This window comes from Danio rerio, chromosome 9, assembly GCF_052040795.2.
Source record: "Danio rerio strain M-AB ecotype USA chromosome 9, GRCz13ab, whole genome shotgun sequence".
Taxonomy (NCBI): domain Eukaryota; kingdom Metazoa; phylum Chordata; class Actinopteri; order Cypriniformes; family Danionidae; genus Danio; species Danio rerio.
In genome coordinates, this window is record NC_141029.1 from 8063850 (window position 1) to 8085451 (window position 21602).

The 21602-nt window shown below is 35.0% G+C and overlaps 2 protein-coding genes and 2 long non-coding RNA genes across 13 annotated transcripts in view; 3 read left to right on the plus strand and 1 right to left on the minus strand.

The window, feature by feature from the left end:
- The first annotated feature begins 332 nt into the window (after positions 1-332).
- mnx2a (motor neuron and pancreas homeobox 2a) lies at positions 333-11191 on the plus strand. Its single transcript, NM_001009886.2, is given in 3 exon segments — positions 333-779; positions 1622-1782; positions 10801-11191. Coding segments are annotated over 3 exon segments (930 nt in total). The 5' UTR covers positions 333-361; the 3' UTR covers positions 11152-11191.
- LOC147835237 (uncharacterized) lies at positions 3361-16675 on the minus strand. Its single transcript, XR_015499146.1, has 3 exons — positions 16403-16675; positions 10473-11106; positions 3361-3968 (listed from the first exon to the last, which is right to left on the minus strand). It is a non-coding gene; the product is annotated as an uncharacterized LOC147835237 (long non-coding RNA).
- Positions 4145-8826, plus strand: LOC147842255 (uncharacterized). 4 transcript variants are annotated; one of them, XR_015499101.1, is made up of 6 exons: positions 4145-4269; positions 5551-5584; positions 6887-6942; positions 7036-7182; positions 7294-7370; positions 8683-8826. It is a non-coding gene; the product is annotated as an uncharacterized LOC147842255 (long non-coding RNA). The 4 variants fall into 4 exon arrangements; XR_015499104.1 differs by lacking the exon at positions 5551-5584 and having other exon boundaries at positions 4195-4269; XR_015499102.1 differs by lacking the exons at positions 4145-4269; positions 5551-5584 and adding an exon at positions 4562-4942.
- Positions 15681-21602, plus strand: part of cfap65 (cilia and flagella associated protein 65) — a 44896-nt gene continuing 38974 nt past the window's right edge. For 2 of the 7 annotated variants that reach the window (XM_087267351.1, XM_087267355.1), the window contains exons 1-6: positions 15681-15811; positions 16424-16503; positions 16741-16910; positions 18134-18236; positions 18944-19110; positions 19201-19400. In XM_087267351.1, coding sequence (XP_087123477.1) covers positions 16429-16503; positions 16741-16910; positions 18134-18236; positions 18944-19110; positions 19201-19400 — 715 coding nt within the window. In that variant the 5' untranslated portion in view covers positions 15681-15811; positions 16424-16428. The remainder of the gene's footprint in view (positions 15812-16423; positions 16504-16740; positions 16911-18133; positions 18237-18943; positions 19111-19200; positions 19401-21602) is intronic. The other 5 variants (XM_087267353.1, XM_087267357.1, XM_087267352.1 and 2 more) reach the window with 3 other exon arrangements.

A 21602-nucleotide genomic window follows, 5' to 3' on the forward strand; every position in this document is an offset into this window, starting at 1 on the left:
TTGTCTATGATTATGATCAGTAGTGTGAAAGGTATCGCTTGATTAAATAAATGCGAATGTGATGAATTGATTAGAATACATTGCGACAATGCAACCAATCAGGGAGTGTTTAAGAGGAGCGAGCTGAAGCGCGAGACAGTCAAAAACTGATGTCTCCACGCGCTCCTGGCATATCGATGCGTCATGCGCGTAGAGATGAAAGCACGCACACACACAGAGAGTAATACAGTCCACAACTGTCCTAAATAATACGACAATACAGACTGGCAAGTAATCTGTCTAATTAAGTGTAAATTTGAGCGATTAAAGGTTTTTAACAGATTTGATTTCTACGCGCTCTTGATTCTGAAAGTTTGCCTTCATGGATAAGTCGAAGAACTTTCGGATAGACGCTCTGCTGTCGGAAAGCTCTCAGCAGATCGTGCGCGGCGATTCCCCGGGACTGTGCAGTGAAGGTGTTGATGTCGACATGTGCAAACGGACAGAAAACTCTCTTCCTCGCGCTTTTCAGCTCCAGACAGGGGTCATACCCAAACCGGGCATGCTAAATATTTCTCATCCAGGATTAACCTCACTTTCTCAAGGGTCTATGCCAGGAATGTATCCATCGCCAATGTACTCCATCACGGCACTGGGAGCGCAGCATCCCAGCTTCGCGTACTCTGGTTTCACGCAGCCGTATCCGGATCACCTGAAAGCGGCTGCCATGGCCGGTTCATTACCGCTGGAGCACTGGCTGCGTGCGGGACTCATAATGCCTCGCCTTGCAGACTACAGCGGTATGTGGCCCTCCTGCGAAGTTATTATTAATATATATGTTAGCCTACTGTTCATATGTGAATAAATTTATACTTTTTAAATTACATTTAGGTAGGCTATGATATAAAAAAAAATATTTCCATTTAGCTGCACGTTTATAACATAATATAAAGTTATTTTAACATTACAAATAATTTAGATTTATAAACTTTTATACAATTCCAAGTGTATTAGTTAAAAAAAATATACATAGTTGCTCCAACTTAAACTTGGCTAAAATATGGACAAACCAAATAGCTGAACATAATTAAAATATTACATGTTGGCTATTGCAATTGTTTTGTTCAGAATTTAGCCAAATTTAAAGTATAAACAGGCCTATGCATGTAACATATTTTTAATGTTTCTGCAAAATCACAATAAAGTGAGCTCACATGCCATAAATATCCAGCATAATTGAATCGGTATTTACTGCTAACGGAACTATAATGTAAGCTTTTTTATTTTCAGTCTTTTCATAGCATCATAAATGACAGCACCATTAAAACAGCCTTCATACTAATAGAAAACTATAAAGAAACACTTAAAATGGTCCGAGCTTCATCAATAAAGTTATCTGGTAGCATTTATTGAATTTTCATTAAGTTAATGGTGCTCTCTGGTGTTTTATTATCCCGCTAAAGCAATATCTCCCGGCCTTGTCATCCACAATAAACTGAAGTAAAGCTGTTATCATTATCTGTGAGGGGAGGGGGGTTAAGGAGAGGTGACTATGTTTTTGTTTGCTACGTCTGCTTAGTGTCTTCACCGTATGTCTTAGGGTTTTTGGCACAGCTCCTTCATCCTCTATCTGTCTTTTCAGGGGCACCTCAGTCTGGACTGATTGGAAAGTGCCGGAGACCACGCACAGCCTTCACCAGCCAGCAACTCCTGGAGCTGGAAAATCAGTTCAAACTCAACAAGTATCTATCAAGACCCAAGCGCTTTGAAGTGGCCACATCTCTCATGCTGACTGAGACACAGGTCAGGAGAAAGCAGCACTCTCATAACAGTAACTATTTAACATTAGTAACTAGTTTGTTTAAATTTGTGTCTCTTTTGTACATTTTTATATATGATTAAAGGCAAAATTATCAGCCCTTCTGTGAATTTTAACAGACATTTATTAACATTTTTAACCTATTTTTAAACATAATAGTTTTAATAAGTAATTTATAATAACGTTTTTATTTTGTCTTTGCCAAGATGACAGTACATGATAATTATACTACTGTCCAGGTTAATTTAATGGGTTAACTACTGTGTAAAATCTTTCTCGTAATTTAACAGTAAAATTCTGGCAGCAGGGTTTCCAGCAGTGAACCGTAATCCTACAGTGTCAATACTGTTTTCCAAATTACGGCTTTTCTGTAATTTAATGGTAAAATACTGGCAGCAGGGTTTCCAGCAGTGAACCGTAATCCTACAGTGTCAATACCGTTTTCCAAATTACGGCTTTTCTGTAATTTAATGGTAAAATACTGGCAGCAGGGTTTCCAGCAGTGAACCATAATCCTACAGTTTCATTACCGTTTTACAAATTATGGCTTTTCTGTAGTTTAACGATGAAACACTGGCAGCAGGGTTTCCAGCAGTGAACCATAATCCTACAGCGTCATTGCCGTTTTCCAAATTACAGCTTTTCTGTAATTTAATGGTAAAATACAGGCAGCAGGGTTTCCAGCAGTGAACTGTAAACCTACAGTTTCATTATCGTTTTACAAATTATGGCTTTTCTGTAGTTTAACGATGAAACACTGGCAGCAGGGTTTCGAGCAGTGAACCGTAATCCTACAGTGTCATTACCGTTGTCCAAATTACGGCTTTTCTGTAATTTAATGGTAAAATACTGGCAGCAGGGTTTCCAGCAGTGAACTTTAAACCTACAGTTTCATTACCGTTTTACAAATTATTTCTTTTCTGTAATTTAACAATAAAATACTGGCAGCAGGGTCTCCAGCAGTGAATCGTAATCCTACAGTTTCATTACCGTTTTCCAAATTGTGGCTTTTCTGTAATTTAACGGTAAAATACTGGCAGCAGAGTTTCCAGCAGTGAACTGTAAACCTACAGTTTCAGTACCGTTTTCCAAATTGTGGCTTTTCTGTAATTTAATGGTAAAATACTGGCAGCAGGGTCTCCAGCAGTGAACCGTAAACCTACAGTTTCATTACCGTTTTCCAAATTACGGCTTTTCTGTAATTTAACGGTAAAATACTGGCAGCAGAGTTTCCAGCAGTGAACTGTATTCCTACAGTTTCATTACCGTTTTCCAAATTGTGGCTTTTCTGTAATTTAATGGTAAAATACTGGCAGCAGAGATTCCAGCAGTGAACCACAATCCTACAGTTTCTTTACCGTTTTCCAAATTACGGCTTTTCTGTCATTTAAAGGTTGAATACTGCAGCAGAGTTTCCAGCCATGAACCGTAACGAAACAGATTTATTACAGTTGCATTTTCTAATTACCTATTAAAAATACCTGTTATTGTTTAAATACACAAAATTGAATTTTAAGTGGCACCAAATACAGAAGGAAAAAAAGAATAAAAAGAAGTGCGTATTATATAGCACAATGTTTATTAATATGCCCAAGCAAATAATTAAATTACTGGTCATTAAAACATTGAAATATTTCCCTAAATACACCCCTGAGAAACAGGACAATCCACAGACCAAGAACATACCTGATTTATTCAATTTTCCAAATTTGGTACTGGTAAAGCCAGGAGTGAAATGTAATCTGAAGCATAAAGAGTGTACATTTATTATATGTTAAAAGAATGTAAAAGCTGCATCTTATTAATAACTCCACAAATGATCAGATAGAGATGTTAGGTATGGGTTTGAGAATTTACAGTGTAGATAAATTAGACTAACTAGGCAAGTTAGGTTAATTACAGGCAAGTCATTGGACCACAGTGGTTAATAATATATTTAAAATATGTAAAATATCATATAAAAACTGCTATATAAATATATACTGTGTAATATTTATTTTGCTTTTAAAAACCACTGGGAAAAAAAACATATACAGTAGATAAAATATTTTACATCACTGAAAATAAATTCACATGAGGGCTAATAATTTTGCATTCCTCTGTAATCTGACAGTTAGGTTTAGAGTTGGGCCTTATAAATAATAAGTTTTTTTTTCATGTCATTATATTTCTATACACTGTAAATGCGAATAGTATTCCTTACTATCAAAATTCTAGTGTGTTTACTTAATTTTAAGCTAATTGTTGAGTTTACTAGAAATGCATTAGTGTTGCTGACATAGTAAGGTATAAAGTTCCCATAACTAATGTAATTTGAGTAAAATTGCTTATAAGGGCTAAGCCATGCTGTTACGCATGCGTACTGGGTGGTGATTTCCCATCCCCCATCCCGAGTCACAACCAACCGCCACCCAGCACCGCCATTGAAGGACAGGATTTCCTATTGAGAAGATGTACTGCTGTAAATCAAGGTAAACTTTTCGTTTTAATTACTACTTTGATTTTATTTGTATAGTATCAGTAATCTGTTTATTTCCTGCACTTTGTGAAATTGTTTGCTGTTTTGTGAACTAATTAATAGCCCATGATGTTGTGACTAAACGTTTTGACCACTGCACGTTATTTGCAATACTGTCTACTTTACTAGATAAGCTATTTTTAGCTGCTTAGCCCTTTTTAATAACTATTAATAATTTGTAAAGTTAGTAGTAATTTGTAAAGTGGGCGTTATGCTCTAAAAGAGCGGGCCGCGCCATTTTAAATGATGCACTGAGAGAGCAAGAGCGCGCGCAATGATCCGTTCAAATAGATGTAAAGTTAACACATAGCTGTAGGTCTACATTTTTAAAAAAGAAAACCAAACCTATTTATCCGCATTACAAATACAGTAACGTTAGTTATCGCTGAACTTTAGTGGCGCTTGTTGTGACGAAAATATGCGTGTTTTTTTTTTTTAAGATTTACTTTTATGAGATCACCTGCAGGAAGCAGGTGAGGAGATCAGCTGTGATTCGGTCCAGCGTCAGCGAGCGGCTCATGACCAGACCAGTCGTTTTTTTTCTCCATGATCGCCGGGGCAACAGCAGTTTTAACCCGCCGAGGCTTTTAGAACATTATAAAGCAGTTTCAGCTCAAAATGGACCCGTGAGTGTCGTAGGTAATTTAGGATTTCGATGCGATTACGATTCGTGTCACTGTATGAGGCAGATACATATTTACACATGATGCTAAAGTGTGCTTATGCTAACAATCCCTATGAAACTTAAAGTTAAACGTATGAAAATGCGAGAGATATTTAATTAACTCATTTATTTGTTTTATATGCTATTTGTCTTTTCTTTATGCCGTTTTGAAGGTTTATTCCAGTGTTGCCGTTACGTTATTGAGTGTTTCGTATTGCTGTAATGACAAATAAATCTGACCAGACGCGACTGAATATGTGTGATGGATAACGTTAATGATGAAGTGGTATAACTCGTACAACCAAGCACAGTAACATCCCTTTGTTTGCTCAATATCACACAAAGGCATCAACAAGCCTTTGTTATAAGCAAACTTTCTGTAAAGAAACAGGCTTTGCCAAACCTGTTAATTTGCATTTTTAAAGAAGGTTTCACTAATTTTTAACAATTTAGGGCAAATAAATTTGAACAATTACAAGGTTGTTTAAAATGTAACACACCATTAGAGTATTGTGAGTGGCATATTTGGTTTGTAATATCATTATACCCTTTATTTATTTTTTATTTCAGACTACCAGTTTGTGAGCTGATATGCAGTGGAAATGTAAGTTTTGCACTTACACATCAAAGAAAACTTTTTGAACAATACCGCACAAGCCATAGAACATATTCATGAATTGTTCTATTAACGTTACCTTGTCTCCATACTGAGTGTCAGGGTTATTTTAAATCGTTTAATGCATTAAAAGTACATTTAACAAAATTCTCAGCAAAGAACTGCATGATCAGTAATAGTCCGAATATTTTGTCCATTTGAATAATCATCTGAGGACTAGTTAGAAATAGGGTTGTTGTGTTGTGATACCATTAATTTACGTTACAATACTATACCAGCTGAAGTATGGTGATACCAAGTAGTATTGCAATACTGTAATTCATAACTTAAATCCATGAAATAAAGAAAAATGTCAGAAATAATATATTGTATATGTTATTATAGGCCTACTTGAATTTAAATAATTCCCTTATTGTTGAAAAAAGTATTTGCACATCTCTTCACCTAAAATGTATTCATTCCAGCAAAAAAAATACATTAAAATAAAGATACATAAAGAAAAGAGCATTTTTCCAACAAACCTAGGCTATATGAAGTGGTCAAAAATTGTTTCCTGTTGCTATTTTGGGTTTTTCATCTATCATACAGAATCCAAAGTAATTCAAAATTTCACTTTATGAGTCATTCTTTTTAATAGATTGTCACGGTTGTTGTAGCTATTATATCATATTGACAGGAACAGAAATAAACGAATTCCGTTTAAAAGGCGCAAATTCTACAGTTTTACAACCTTAGAAGGCTCCATAGACTATTAAAATACAATGATCTATTGTTGCTGAATCGTGTAAGTATTTTAGTGACTTTTTCACATGCAGCATTATGTATTGTAGGCAGACTGTTAATGACAATACTACCGTTTACAAACTACAGTGGCACCGCCAGTATCTTGGAGCCATAGTATCACGATACTACCATAGTACCGGTAAACCGTGCAACCCTAGTCAGAAAGTTCAGTGTCCTTTTAAAGACATCAATTGAGACAAATATTTATTCCACTTTTAATGCGCATAAAAGTAAGGCACACCAGCAACAATGCCATGATTATATTTAATCGGGGGTTGTGTTTATTACTGTTTGGTGACAAGTATAGCTCATGCTTTTGATGACAGGCACCGGGAGTATTTGGCAGCTTTTATTATTCAAGAACATTTAACTATGTCATGTTAAAGTGTAACATCTGTTGCTAAATGGCATTGCATTGTATCATTGCATGTGTTTCTGATTTCTGTTTTTTGTTTTAGAATTTCGCTTGGCCATGTCCATAACACTTTACGTTTTTGTGCACAACAGTGACATCCAGAAGGAAGTCATAGAGGAAACACCAGCTGATACAAGTGCTGCAGAAGGTTTGTTTTCTTTTCAAAACTTTGTGTGATTTTGTGAATTTGTGTTTTTGAATGTTATTAATGACTAATAATGTTTTGATTGGATCTTTGCAGAATTCAATCGAATATCAAGAAGAAATGTGAGATCCAAGTTCTACGCTGCATTGGACACACACTGCTCGTTTGATTGAAATAAAAAAAAAAAACAGGAGAAAATTGCAGAAGAAAACTAGAAGAAATTTTCAACATGTTAATTCAAAGGTATTTTTGTGACATCATCTTTGAATCATAATTTGCATTTGATTGCAATAAATTGCATTTGATGTTTTCATTGGGCTATAATGCATGTCTACCTGTCTTTACTTTTTCAAGGTCATCTGGCAGCAGTTCTCCGGGGTCTTTCAGTCCTTTAGAGGGATGAGTCTAAAGAAATTTTCAGGATGTGTTTTGTAAGTAGTATATTATTGTTTCTGCTTTCTTAGACTGGAAATGAAGCAGTCATTCCAGTTTACTTCACTTATTAATAAAAATTTTCAATTTTATAAAAATAAAACAAATGCATTTAATGTAAGTATTTGAAAGTAAGAGGGATGTTATATTATGGCCTTTGGAGCAAGAGCATTGCTATGTTGCAAATACAGCAGCTTGTGCCGTCACAGGGTCAGTTAGCTTCATAGGCCAGTGAAGTAATGAATGCATTTCTTTAATTTTTAATCACACTTGTTTTGAAAAGGAGGAAGATTAGCTTGAAAAAAAAATCTTAATAAGTGTAATACCTATGTAATATGTTGAGAGAAATATAATTTCAGTTGAAAGAACCTGCTGGATTAAGATGTAAAAAGATAGTGTTAAAAGCCACAAAGTCAAAGATGCTCCGTATTATAACCAACCCTGTGAAGTCACCTGCTGTGGGATTGTAGATGGCTGCACCCTTGTTCTAAAAGCCATACTAAAACATCAATTTTCTTATTAAAAAATAGTTATTAATACATTTTTAAAAAGTGTGCTAAATAATGCAAACTTGACTCACTGCTTTAATCTAGCAAAACCAAATGCATTCATGAATCGGTTCCCAATTTATTAAGTTTTCCCTACAAAATATTTATATTGATTATGTAGCACCAATTGGTCTCTCACACATTTGCATTTAATTTCTTGAAAATGTTTTAAAAGTACTTTTACTGCAGTTTGTTTTATTACATTACAGTGTTTCTTTAATTAAAAAAATTTATTGTTCCTTTAGAATAGTATCATGTTCAAGATACTGGAATTTAGTACCAATCTCTGCTGCAATTTTAAGCAGCAAATTTTCTGCTAACATTTTAAGCACTTTTGAGCACATTTTTAAACAGCACTGTTTTGCCATTCTGTTCACACGCTTAACAGAAATGACACTCAACAATGCTCAAATGTTAGCAGGAAATGGATGTTTTTAAAATTACTATATGGATTGGTAATAAATTCCACTATCATGACAAGCCTAGTAGAAGCAGTACAGGCAAATCCATCGTGCTGGTCTACATTGAAGAAGGAGCACCATAGCAAGGCCTTCTTATAAAAAGTAAATGTACTATAAACACAAATAGTCATGCTAATAAGCAACTAGTTAATAGGGTAATTGGTTCCTACTAAAGTGTTACTAAATTAAGCACAAGGAATTGTATTTTTTTCACCTCTGCTTTTGGTCTCCTGGCCACTACAGGCTTTATTAGTGCCATTTAGAATATCAAACTTTACTTATTTTTCTTTCTCTATTCATAGGATGTAATTGTAGAGTCGGACTTCAGTGCAGAAGATGTTGGCCTGCTGACTGTCGTGTGTGAAGATGTCTAAAGAACCTCATTATGGATGCAATGTGGGCCTTTATACTGGAAGGAAAAGTGGTTATGGACTTTGCCACATGCAGTATGTCTCTTTTTTTGCTTTGATTTACACACTGAATTTGGACTACCCAAAGACTTTGAGCAATGCATTTGAATTTGTTCAACGTGTGTTGCTTTTGCTGGGAGGGAAGCGTAATGTGTTTTATTCGGCGAGTGCCTATATACTGTTGTGCTTTATGTTTAAAGGTTCAGGTATAATGGCATGTTTAATTACAAAGTGTTGCTTTTTAACATGTTGCTGTTTGCAGTGTTACATTTAGGACTGCAGCATTTTGGTGTTTAAAACACTTTTTTTTTTTTTTACCAAAAAAGTGTATTGTGATTTATAGGGTTGTCAAAAGTATTGAGTTTGGTACCAATCGGTACTGAAATAAATAAAAAAAAGTCCATCCATTTCCCACTAACATTGCAAGAACTGATTGGCCATTGTGTTCACATGCTCAGTAGATATGACTGATTGGCTTTGAAGGTCATTATTTTTACCACACTTCACCACTGTTCACCAGGTGCAAAGATACAAAGACACTGGATAACTTCAAAGCACTGTCGATCAGTGGATTCATCACCAGATAGCTTATATGTTAGCTTCTAAACAAATCAGCTATCGACATGGCTTTGAAACACTTCAGTGTCTGTGTAACTTTGTTTGGACTCAGTGAAAAATGGTAAACCTATGACAGTCACAGCCAATCACAGTCATTTCTGTTGAGCATGTGAACACAGTGGCCAATCAATGGTGTTTAAGAACGAGCTCTGTAGCACTCAAATGCTGGTGGAAAATGGATATTTTTAATATTTCAGTATTGATTGATACCAAACTCAATACTTTTGACCACACTAATGTGATATTTTCTGTAGGAAAATCTAAACTACACAGTCTAACAAATTAGCTTTAAAGCTTAATATCTGTTCCTCTGTGAGTGTCTATGCTGTCATGTTTAAGGTGCTGGTGCAATGGCATGTTTAATTACACTAATTCAAGTATCTTTTTTCCAAGTGTCAAGTATTTAAAGTTTTTTTGATAGATTTTCAAACCTTTTCGAAAACTTGTGTTTTAGGGTTGAACATGTTTATTATATTTTTTGTCTGTATTGCTGTTTACAGTATATTACAGCACTTTACAACAGGTTTTTACAAAACTGTATTGTGTACAAGTGTATTGTGATACTAAAATATCACAAGTGTATTGTGAAATTCTGCTAATTTTGTCAAATAAAATGTTTACATTTAAGACCTGTATAATGTCATTACTTGTAGGTTGAACTACATATTTTATGTTCAGTTTAATTGAAGAAAATGTGGAAACCGATTGCACGTAGTTTCTTTAGTTGACATTACTTAAAATGGTGGATTAAAACAATGTTGAGACTACTAGCATTCAAGATGTTAACTGAACATGGTAGAACAGTATTAGTTAAATAGAGTTATTAAAGTAATCTTACTATAAAACCCTAAGTAAGATTACTAAATAATGACAAGTATGTTAACTAGAATTTTCTATTAAACTTACTTGATTTTTAACAGTTAGTTTACTTTATAGGTTTTAGTTTTCTTACTTCAAGGCAATAATTAAACTTAACTTAAGATTTCCTTGTAAGTTTATATTGCAAAAATAAGGCAATCGGTTTCCAAACTTTTTTTAAGTAAACTGAACATGTTAGAATTTACAGTGTATGAATTACATTATGTAAATTCCCTGTTCCCCAGAAACATACGAAGAAAGCAACATATTCTCAATAGAATTTGTGTCTGTCAGATAAATTGGTAGTCAAATTACAAATATATAAAGCATTCATTTAATTTGAACAGTTGCATTCTTACATTTTCTAAATATAATGCATTTCCATACTACTAAAATGATCAGATTTTTTACAAAACCAGTACAATCAACCATTTGTTTTCTCATTAAAAATTGGTTTAGGTGAAAAAAAGAATAAGAAAATCATACAGCCAATACTTTCATGTCAATTATTATAACATTGTACATATTTTCTAGGTAAAGATTTGGTTCCAGAACCGGCGAATGAAATGGAAGCGCAGCCGTAAAGCTAAAGAGCAGGCTGCGCAACTGGAAACAGATGGGTGTAAATCCGGCAAGAGAGGAAACAAGCCCAAAGACCTGAGCCGCTGCAGTGCACATGACGAAGATGAGGATCTGGACCCAGAGGAGGAAGCCGAAGAAGACGAAGAGGAGTTCAGACGATCTATTAATGTAGGTGTGAGTCTACCTCGCCATTCAGACTTCCTGCAGCACAGCTCAGCACTGAGCTACAGCTCTCATGGCTCTTACTCTGACGACGACCTGGAAGAAATTGGAGCAGACCGAAAGATCAGGCTAGGGTTATAAGGAATCAAAGGCTACTTTAGTCTGCGTGTCCACTGGTGAATTGGACAGCAAACTACCCTTTAAAATCCAACACCTCAAGACTGAAAGCTGTTGATGGCAAATCTGACCCATTAGGGCCCGTTCACACCAAGAATGATAGCTGTACTGATATCTGTGTCTACACCTACAGTACACACAATAACATTCTCGAAACATATGTGGATATTGACTGCCTGTTACTGTTTTATCATTCGTCTTTAATTCCAACTATATTGTTTCAACTATATCGTTGTTTTGCATCCTTATGGTTATAGTTGTGATATAGACTTTGCAAGGCCAATATTAAAATGATAGTTTACCCAAAAAGTGAAATCTCCCTCAATACCTTTATGAGTTTCGTTGTTCTGTTGAACGCAAAATAATATATTTTGAAGAAAGCCTAAATCCTGAAAACATTGATTTCCATATAGGGAAAACAAATACTATGGAAGTCAATGGTTACATGTTTTAAGTTTTCGTCAACATATCCTCTTTTGTGCTCAACAGACGAAAGAAACTCATTAAGGATTGGAACAAGTGAATGGTGAGTAAATTATGACAGAATTTTCATTTTTGCATGAACTATCCCTTTAAGAAATATACCATTATCACTGTTATACTTGGTGTGAATGGGACTGTACAGCTGATTGATAAGGTCTGTTGTCTATGAATATTAACAGGACAGTTATAGTCAAAAAGTCTTAGTTCATGAAAATGGTCTTCCAGTTTATTTGCACTTAATATTTTTTGAAGGCTGCTTGTAAACGGCAAATGTACACTATTTTAAACTAACTTGTTTGTATGTGATCAGAATCTTATACATCAAGGCTGCAATCATGTTTTGAAGATCCTCTTTAACAAATGATTCCAGGATTTTATTATTATTATTATTATTTTTAAAAAATTTTTATAACAAAACAGTTGTCAAATATTTAGCTACATCTTACCTCACACTATTTAACTCTGGTAAAAACTGAAATATCATGCTGGAATTTTAAAAATGTTTAATAGGGTATACTCACATGGGCTTTTAATTTCAGTCAGCCAGCCCCAGAGCTTCCGGTTAATGGGCTATATGCTTAGCTAGTGTTTTTCAGCCAATGATGAACTTCCGGAAAAAGGTTAATGTGACTATTTTCAATTTCATAAGGTCCATTTTAAAGCATCAATGTTGTAATGTCAATAAAATACATTCAGTCAAACAGACTATTTGGCTGTTAAAGCATGAAAAGAGATGAAAGAGACAATTGGTCTGATAACCACTTTATATTGTATTTCAGCCAGGCAGTGATTGTTGCAGTATTTTAAAGAAATCAGGTCTTAAACGCAGCGATTTTGTATGGGATGACAATTAACCAGAAGCCCTGGGGCTGGCTGACTAACATTAAAAGTCTGTGTGCATATACCACATTGTTATCCCATACAAAATTGCCACGTTTAAGATCTGATTTCCTTAAAAAAAAAAAACAGCAATAGCTTTCTGAGATATATATATATATGTATAGTGAGATTCAGACCAACCAAGAAACACTGCATTAAATGATATTTCTCCCGCCATGCCTTTAAAATATGTAAATTTATTTCACCCCAGTATTTTCAATGGAATTTCTGCGCTAGCCTGCGCTAACCTGTGGTCTTTCGTCTCTTTTTTCGCTTGAACAACTAAATGAATGCTTAAGTCTATTTAACTGAATGTATTTTAATTACATTACAACATCGATGCTGTAAAAGGAACTGTATGAAACTGAAAATAGTCACATTAACCTTTCACCGGAAGTTCATCATTGGCTACAAAAACACTAGCTGTGCATGAGTGCAACAACTATTTGTGGGTTATATCGCCAGCTACTGGCCTGGCTTACGTAATGCAGGAGTTTTGACAGTGTTGTATTCTGTATGTGAACAATTTCAAACATGTAAAGTAAATATGTTTCGGTTTTATTGTCCTGTCAATGTACATTCAGCCATTTCCTAACTTCAAACAGTGCAGCATCAATATCAAATACTGAAAGGAAGACAGTTTGGCAGTTTTGAGCTATGCTAGCGTTGATATTGTGGTTTTTAAAAAAGAAGCTGTTGAACCAAACGAGGAGGCCTTTGCACTTCAAGTCACCGGCTGACACTTGTGCTCATTGGTCTCTTGAAGACATTTTGTTTATTAGTATGTAGACAAGAGTGGATGCTAATTAACAGAGAATTGTCCGGAGGTCTCAGCGTTCTCCCTGTAACCACTGACTGAGAAACCCTGAGGAACGGGTAAAACCTCTGCAAATATTAAACAAGGGCAAACTGTGAACGGTGCATTAGTTAGTCCATTAGGCTAGTTTATGTCATGTTGTTGCTGTTGGTGTCTTTAATGTTATTTAACTGTTATAGATTATATCTAATTTATTCAACTGATATCAGGACTCCGTTTGAAGGATTGTGTGGCCTTTAAAGACTTGTACTTGATGCAAAAGGAAATAAACAATTGAAGATGAGTTTCAGCCATTCCTTCTAAACTGTCACTGAACTCTTTGCTTTGTTTATAATGAGAAAATGCTGCATATCAAACTGTTTGTGTCTGACTCATGAGTGAAAGGTTTAAAACTCTGAATGAATATCCCCCCCATCCTACATATTCATCGACTCTCTCTCCTCTCCTGTCTAACCTCTAGCTGATGCAGATGGTGATTAAAGCGCGGATGAATCTACAGCGCGGGCCCTGATATTTATGGCCACAGCCTCTCAAATATGAATTACTCAAGGGGGTTTACTGATAGGCAAATAATTAAGCTAATGAAGGAGAAGGAAAATAATCTACTCCTTATGCTGATGTCACCGGGCCATTTAATTTCAAAGGATGAATTACCTCAGTGACCAAAAGAACATTTTTACAGGGGTGTGGTGTAAGGCCAACAATTAAATATTAAAGCAAGTGCTGTGTTCCCAGCCAAGCTAGAATAGGACATATTTATATGTTGATTAAATGCATTGCGGTGATGGAAATAAATACCCTGCCAACCCAAAGGAAACTCGAGCACTCAATGAGACAAACTTTGAACATTTATCATGCGTTTGGGAAATTGCACCTGCACCTTGCTCGCACCTGAGTGCTAAAGACCCTATTGTTTACGTCCATGCGTTAAAGGGATATTTAATCCAAAAATGAACTATTTCCTCACCCTCGAGTGGTCAACCTCTTTGTATTCTGTGTACAATGGACATGATGTCAGCCAATGTTTTTGTAGTTTCTGAGCATTTAATCTAATTTAAACCCTGCAGTTCATGAGAGTGGACGATTGTCATCCACTCAAATGGCAGTAATGCTCAGCATGTTGTAATTTGAAAACATCCACTACACTGAAAACAGCATGGCATCACTTCACTCCAGACACAGACATAAGCCATATTTACAGTGTTTTAAATCAGATTTATTAATATGTTCGCCAATATTTCATAGATTATATGTAAAAAAGGGGGATTGCACTTACTAATTAACGTTTTAAGTCATTTGTAACATTGCAAGCTTTAGATCAGGAGTTTTTTTTTAAATACCTGTATGTCTGTCCATTAGGATGAATAATGGGTTCAAATCTGTTACTAAAAATTAAATCTCCAGTAATGATGATTTAACTTTTTAGCTATAAAAAACTATATTGATGTACTAATTCATTGCTGAAACATATTTCATATACAGAATATTTAGATCTTGAAACACCTGAGCATATAGCACATGGAAATATCTTAAATGTGGACATTATGTGGAGGAAGATGAAGACAAACAAGTTATAAACAAGGTGCAATCTATAAAAAAATAACTTCAAAATTAGTAAAAATGATACAATCTTAATGTTTGTGATTTTGAAATAAATTTCAATATTATACCAGCAATTATTCATACATTAATTTTCGGCTTATAGTCTCTATTAATCAGGGGTCGCCACAGCGGAACTTATCCAGCACATGTTTTAGGCAGCGGATGCTCTTGCAGCCTTAACCGGAAAAAACAATCGTATGTATGTATGTATTTATTTATTTATTTTGTATTATATGTTGGTATAATGCTTGGAAAGTAACGTTACAACTGTTCTGACCTCATGTCCAAAAATATATATACTTTAAGGTTGATGAATTTTTATTATTATAATTTGGTCTCATTAATAGGAGCCTCAAGAGTGAAAACAGCCTACTTTCACTTTTTTTTTTTGAAACTTCGAACATGATTTGGGTCTTAGGGGTTTAAAATATTAATTAGATATTATATTATCTTTATTTTTTACTTTATTATACTCTGTTGAACACAAAGTAATATATTCTGAACGCTAGCCTAGTAACTGACATCCACAGTGAGAAAAATAAATGCTATGGAAGTCAATACAGGTTTACAGTTTTCTTCAAAATATCTTCCTTTGTGGTTTGGAGCAAGCGAAGTGTAAATGGTGACAGAATTTTCATTTTTGGGTGAACTATCCCTTTAAAAAAGCTCGCTTTGTGTGTGTGTAAAATGTCCCTTGACCGTTTCCGTCGATGTTGTCATGGAGCTCGAATACACAACTGAACTGAGAGGGGTGGAAGTTTCAGCATGGCGAAGCCAATTATTTGACACATTTGTATTTGTTTTCACTTATATTTTAAATATAATTGCATTAAAACTGCTGTGGTAAGTTGTAACGTTACTTTTCAGTAGGCATTGCGTAAAAATAACGCCAGTTATTGTGACAGCTTGGAAGCAACCTGATTATTTTTTTTACCTATAATAACTTACTTGACATAAGCTTTTTTAAACGTATTTATGATTGATTTTAATAGAATTACAGAACGAATTCAATTAGTAATACCTTGTGAACTTTATAAATATAAACAATAACAGTTCATTTGATAATTCTCCGAGGCAATCACCTTTGCTGTCAGTAATTTTCTTAAGGCAGATCACTCAAGCTAATAGAAAGGTAAAGAAATGAGTGACAGGGTCATAAACTTACACCAGCCTCAGTTAACCTTAGGCAGGCATAATAACATATACTGCTTTTGCAATAAATGTAAATGTATGACTTTCAGCACGCAGCTGTTTAATACATTCAGATTGCCTTATGCAAGACGCTATTTGTTTAATTTATCGGTCAGATGACATTTAGGTTCATCTCTGATAAATGGCCAAATACTGAAAGTACTGCAACCACGTCTAATTTTATATAACAGCTATAGGATAAATTTAAAGTCTATAAAAATGAATCATTTGATTTTGACCTACGTTGCTTTTGGTTGGTTTTAGTTGCAATGTTGACAGATCATCCCGTGAATCCTCTGAGCTCGCGAATCCCCTTTGGAGTCCCAAACAACCCATACAGAAAGGTGAGGAATGTAAAGTCATTATTATTTACCAGAGTAAAATTTCCCCGGCTTACTAATAATTTCAATTTGTTGCTCATTGTTATTTATTTATTTTTTTGCAGACTTAATCATGCTTCTGTCGTACTACGACTATTGTTTACAGCAAATTTTTTTTTTATCAGTCTGCTTAAATGGTGTGCTGAAATACAGTGCCCTCTGGTGGTGAAAAATCCAAAAGTCATTGATTTTATTTTCCAGAGGGTCTCAAGCCTCAAGTCAGGATTTATTCAGAAGAGACCCCAGAACTGCTTCTTTGGTGTAGAGACCTGGGCTGAGCTGGTCTGGGAGTACTGGGAGCCGGGGCTAGAGTATACCAAATCTCTGGTCCTTAAAAGCATACATGGAAAACTCCAGAAACTCACATTCAGGCTAGTTTTTTTTTTCTTCTCATCTTCAAAGGCTAAGTGTAATGACAGGTACACCACATTTTCTAATAATGGGGTCTGGAAAATCATTTCCTGTTTAATATAAAATGAAATATATAAATATTAAAATAACACAGTCGACACAATTAAATATCAATACAGTTTTTTAAAAAGCTGCTCCTATTTAGATATATTTTAAATGGAACTTTATAATCTTTTATGGTGTATTGTATAAAGGGATAGTTCAATCAAAAATAAAAAATGTACTCATTCTCAAGTTGTTTTAAAGGTGCAGTGTGTAAGTTTGACACCCAGTGGTTGAATTAGGTGTTACACTCTTAGATCAAAACACACGCAAACGCAAGTTGCTAGATTGACGTGAGTGTACCTGAACATCGAGCCTAAAGTATTTTTTTCATACAAAAGCAATGTTTGTCCTAACCAACACCTGAAATTTCTATTTTAGAAACGGCTTCTAATTCTCACAGGTGAACAACAGGATAAACAATGATCACCTCGGGTACACCTTGTGTTTTATTTAGATGTTAAATGCTAATAATGTGAGTTTGAATGCCATTTTGCATGACATATTTGCCATACTACTGAAAGCAGCAGACAGTTCACCTCAGATCTTGAAAATAAATTAAACTGTGTGAAACTGAACTTTAGTTCTATAGAAGATATTTTGAAAAAAAAAAAAAGTTTTGACTGGTTGCAACTGATAAAAAACTTTATTACCATCAGTTTTCAAAAGTGCTCAGCAAGAGAGAAACTCAAAAAGGGTCATTTCTGTGTGGAGTTTGCATGCTCTCCCTGTGTTCGTGTGGGTGCTCAGGTTTCCCCTTCAAGTCCAAAGACATGCCCTATAGGTGAATTGGGTAGGCTAAATTGTCCATAGTGTGAATGAGTGTGTATGAATGTTTCACAGAGATGGGTTGCGGCTGGAAGGGCATCCACTGCGTAGAACATATGCTGGATAAGTTGGCGGTTCATTCTGCTGTGGCCACCACAGATTAATAAAGGAACTAAGCCGAAAAGAAAATAGATGTATGAATAAATGCATTTGTACTGGCTATTTCATTATTTTAATATTGACTTGCTGAATAAATATATTAACTTATACTATAACTATATTATATATTAACTATATTATATATTAACTATATAATCTCTAATTATCAAGTTTACAGCATACTGATAGATTCATTATATGCTCTCAATTTCAGACCGCCTTCATCCAAGTTGTTCAGCACACCATTTCCTCAGACTATCCTTCTGAGCCCAGGAACATCTTTCTCACTTCCGGTTACTTTTCACCCTCTTGAGAAGGTAAAGTTCTTCAGTGTGTTTTTTGTTGTATATTTTAAAGCATTCGATAATCATATTATTGTAGTGGTTTATGGATCATGGATATTTTTAGGAGAAAGTTTACTCAAAAATCATTTTAAAGACAATCCAAGAATTGTTTTCTTGTAGAATATTCAAAACATTATTTTAATTGAACTGGGATTCTAAAAGCACTTCGAAGATGCAAAAACAAAAAGTTTTGAACATACACTCTCAGAAATAAAGATACGCGAGCTGTCACTGGGGTGGTACCTTTTCAAAAGGTACAAATTTGTACCTAAAAGGTCTATAATTATACCTCAAGGGTACGTATTAGTACCTAGAAAGTACAAAAGTGTTCCTCTTAAAATTTTAAGGTACTAACATATACTTTTGAGGTACCAATATGTACCTTTTGAAATGGTACCACCCCAGTGACAGCTACCTTTATTTCTGAGAGTGTAGAAACTGACTTATAATGATACACTGACACCTTTAAAAAAAAGAGAGAGACAATTAGACTGTGCGTTAGAAGGTTGAATTGACAGCAAAGCTTTATTTTTGCGAAAACTCTCCCTTTAAACAACATTAAAGGCAAATAATGAAAGATGCATGACTTGAAAAACCCATAATCAGTTGACTTCAGTGTCAACACCAGTTAATGAAAATGCATAAATGTATCTTGGATTTGCGTAAATACCTTTTTCCAGTGTGAATATGTGGACGCAATAGAGTTTGAGTGTAAGGAAGGCACATTCCAGGTGTGTCTGCGAGCTGTGATTCCCCGTCATGCTCTGGACGTACCAGAAACAGTGATTCTGCCACCCTGTGCTGCTCAACAATGCTCTCAAACCAGCTTCTTCTTTAGGAATTCCAGGTAAAGATGTATTGGATGGTTGATTATACAGCTGCCATCTAAAGAAATGCATGTTGAAACATCATACTATATGCATTTTTTTTCCACTAGTAAGCTTCAGACAGTATTCAGGTGGTTTGTGGATCCTCCGTTCCAGCTGTCTCCTGAAACTGGACAGCTAAAGCCTGGAGAAGAGTGCAGGGTTACGGTAGAGTTTAGACCTCAGCAGGCTCTAGTGTACCAGGCTGAGGCCAGCTGTGCATTCGGGGATGATGGCGAGAGCAGATGTGCTGTGCTTCTCCGTGGGCTGTGTGAGTACTTACTGTAATGGTTTTCTATGTTTTTGTAATAATAAGAAAATTATTTATTTTCTCCACAGGTTGAAAATTTTTAAATTTCTATTAACTTTTAATAGACACTCACAGACTTAAAAAAGCCACAATGTTATATTTAAATAAACCAAAGGGTTTTTAAAAGCCAAATTCAAGGTCCACTAAGCAGTAAGCATTATAAATGAGTAAGCCAATCTCCCTACAATTCCAAACTGTTTATATATTTGCATAGGATTATGTAATGTAAATGAAAAGAAAACAGTTTTTAGTGCTTATACTTTAATAACCAATTGCTATAAATGGTAACACTGTACTTGAAGTGAGTGTTCGTAAGACATGAAACCTTTATAATCATGACATGACACGTGTTATGAATATGGATGACAGTTTTGCATATGGATGACATTTTTGCATCCTTTTGACAGGGTTGTTGCTAGAGCGGATACGTTTGCGGCCGGAAGTTAACGCAAATTATTTCTATTATTTATTAAATTTCTCATTTGTTGTATTTTATTAACGTCTACCCCCACCCCAACCCTAAACCCAACCGTCACAGTAATGTAAAAACTAGTTGTACCGAGTATTAGTTATGTTGTCTATTAAATTACCCAATAAAATGTATTTTTTAACGCCTACCCCCACCCCAACCCTAAACCCAACCCTCACAGTACTGTAAAAATATGAATTATTGTTACACAGTGTCATAAAAAAATGCTGCTTTATTAATGTGCATATCGCACTTCCGGCCGGCCGCATATCCGATCTAGACTTTACCTTTTGACAGCTGTCATTAAGTGTCGTTAGCTGAGCCATTTTAAATGCAAAGGTGTCAGGCTCGGACAGAAAACAAAAGACAGGCTCAGACAGAGGTTGCAGTTCAAATAAAGAGAGTTTATTTATAATTATGATGAACAAAGGCAGCTGCCGTTCCTCGACCACCCGTGGGAGAACGCAGACTGGTTGAAGGTTAACAGAAAATCCGCCTCTGCTCCCTCGGAGCATAGTGAGGGCTGGAGCTGACGAGCGCAGGTGAGGAGCAGGGTTTTCACAACGAAGGAGACTGCGCAGATCACAGGTAAGCAAAATAAAGTTAAATAACAAATCAGGACTTGACTAGACTGGAACTAAAGTAAGGTTTTCTTTGAGCGAGAGAATGTCCGTAGACTTTAATGAACACAATAATCTGACAACATGTAGCAAGGCAGGTATAAGTAGAAAGCTGAATTGGATCAAATAGGAACAGGTGAGTAATGCATGCGCGCAGCATGAAACAGCTGAAGTTAAAAACAGAGAAGATTAGATCAAACCTGACTCATGACAAAAGGTGACATTGTTTGAGATGTCTTTGCAATGACAATTTGACAAACAAATACATCATAACCTGTCTTTGCCTTTGACATTACAACTTGTCATAAAGCTGTCATAAATATAATTGTGAAGAGGCCATTATAATTCTATCATTTTTATAACGGTGTCAAAAATAATTTTATTCACCTAATATTTTTCAGGTACTTCAGGTATTTTTGAGGTACAAATTGAATTTGTTTTTAAAATGACATTGTAAGAGTCAGTTATGCATAATTCATTTGTGATAATAATAAAGTTAAAAAGGTTATGTATGAAAATTGATATTTAAATATAATAAGAATTAATTGTGATTGTTTTATCTAAAATGCATAATTAATAACTGACACAACTTAAAAACCTTTACTTTGGTATTTTGGCTTCTGACAATAATATGTCATGAGGTCATTAGTTCATAAGATTAAGGCAGATTGCAGTTATGGATGTTGGAAGCAACACCATTTTTGACCGAGCTATATCGAGTCTATTGTAACCTTGTTTTTTTGTTTGCATTTTTTTTTTAAAAGAAGATTTGGTTTTATTGCATTTTTTTTTTTAAATACTGGTTGTTGGAATAGAAGCAGCAGAAGGTGGTACTTAAGGATTTATGTTAAGGTCACTACAGACATCAAATGCCACTAAATATCGAAAATTATTTGACTGATTATTGCATTTTAATAAGAAATTCTAATTCATTTGTTCAACTGAAAAAAGTGACCTGGAAAAAATCATGATATAATTATAATAGCCTTATGATTTATGACAATATATGTGTCAGGGTTTCAGGAAGGATGAGGGAGCGAGGACTCAAGTGCAAATGCAGAATAATTTATTGAT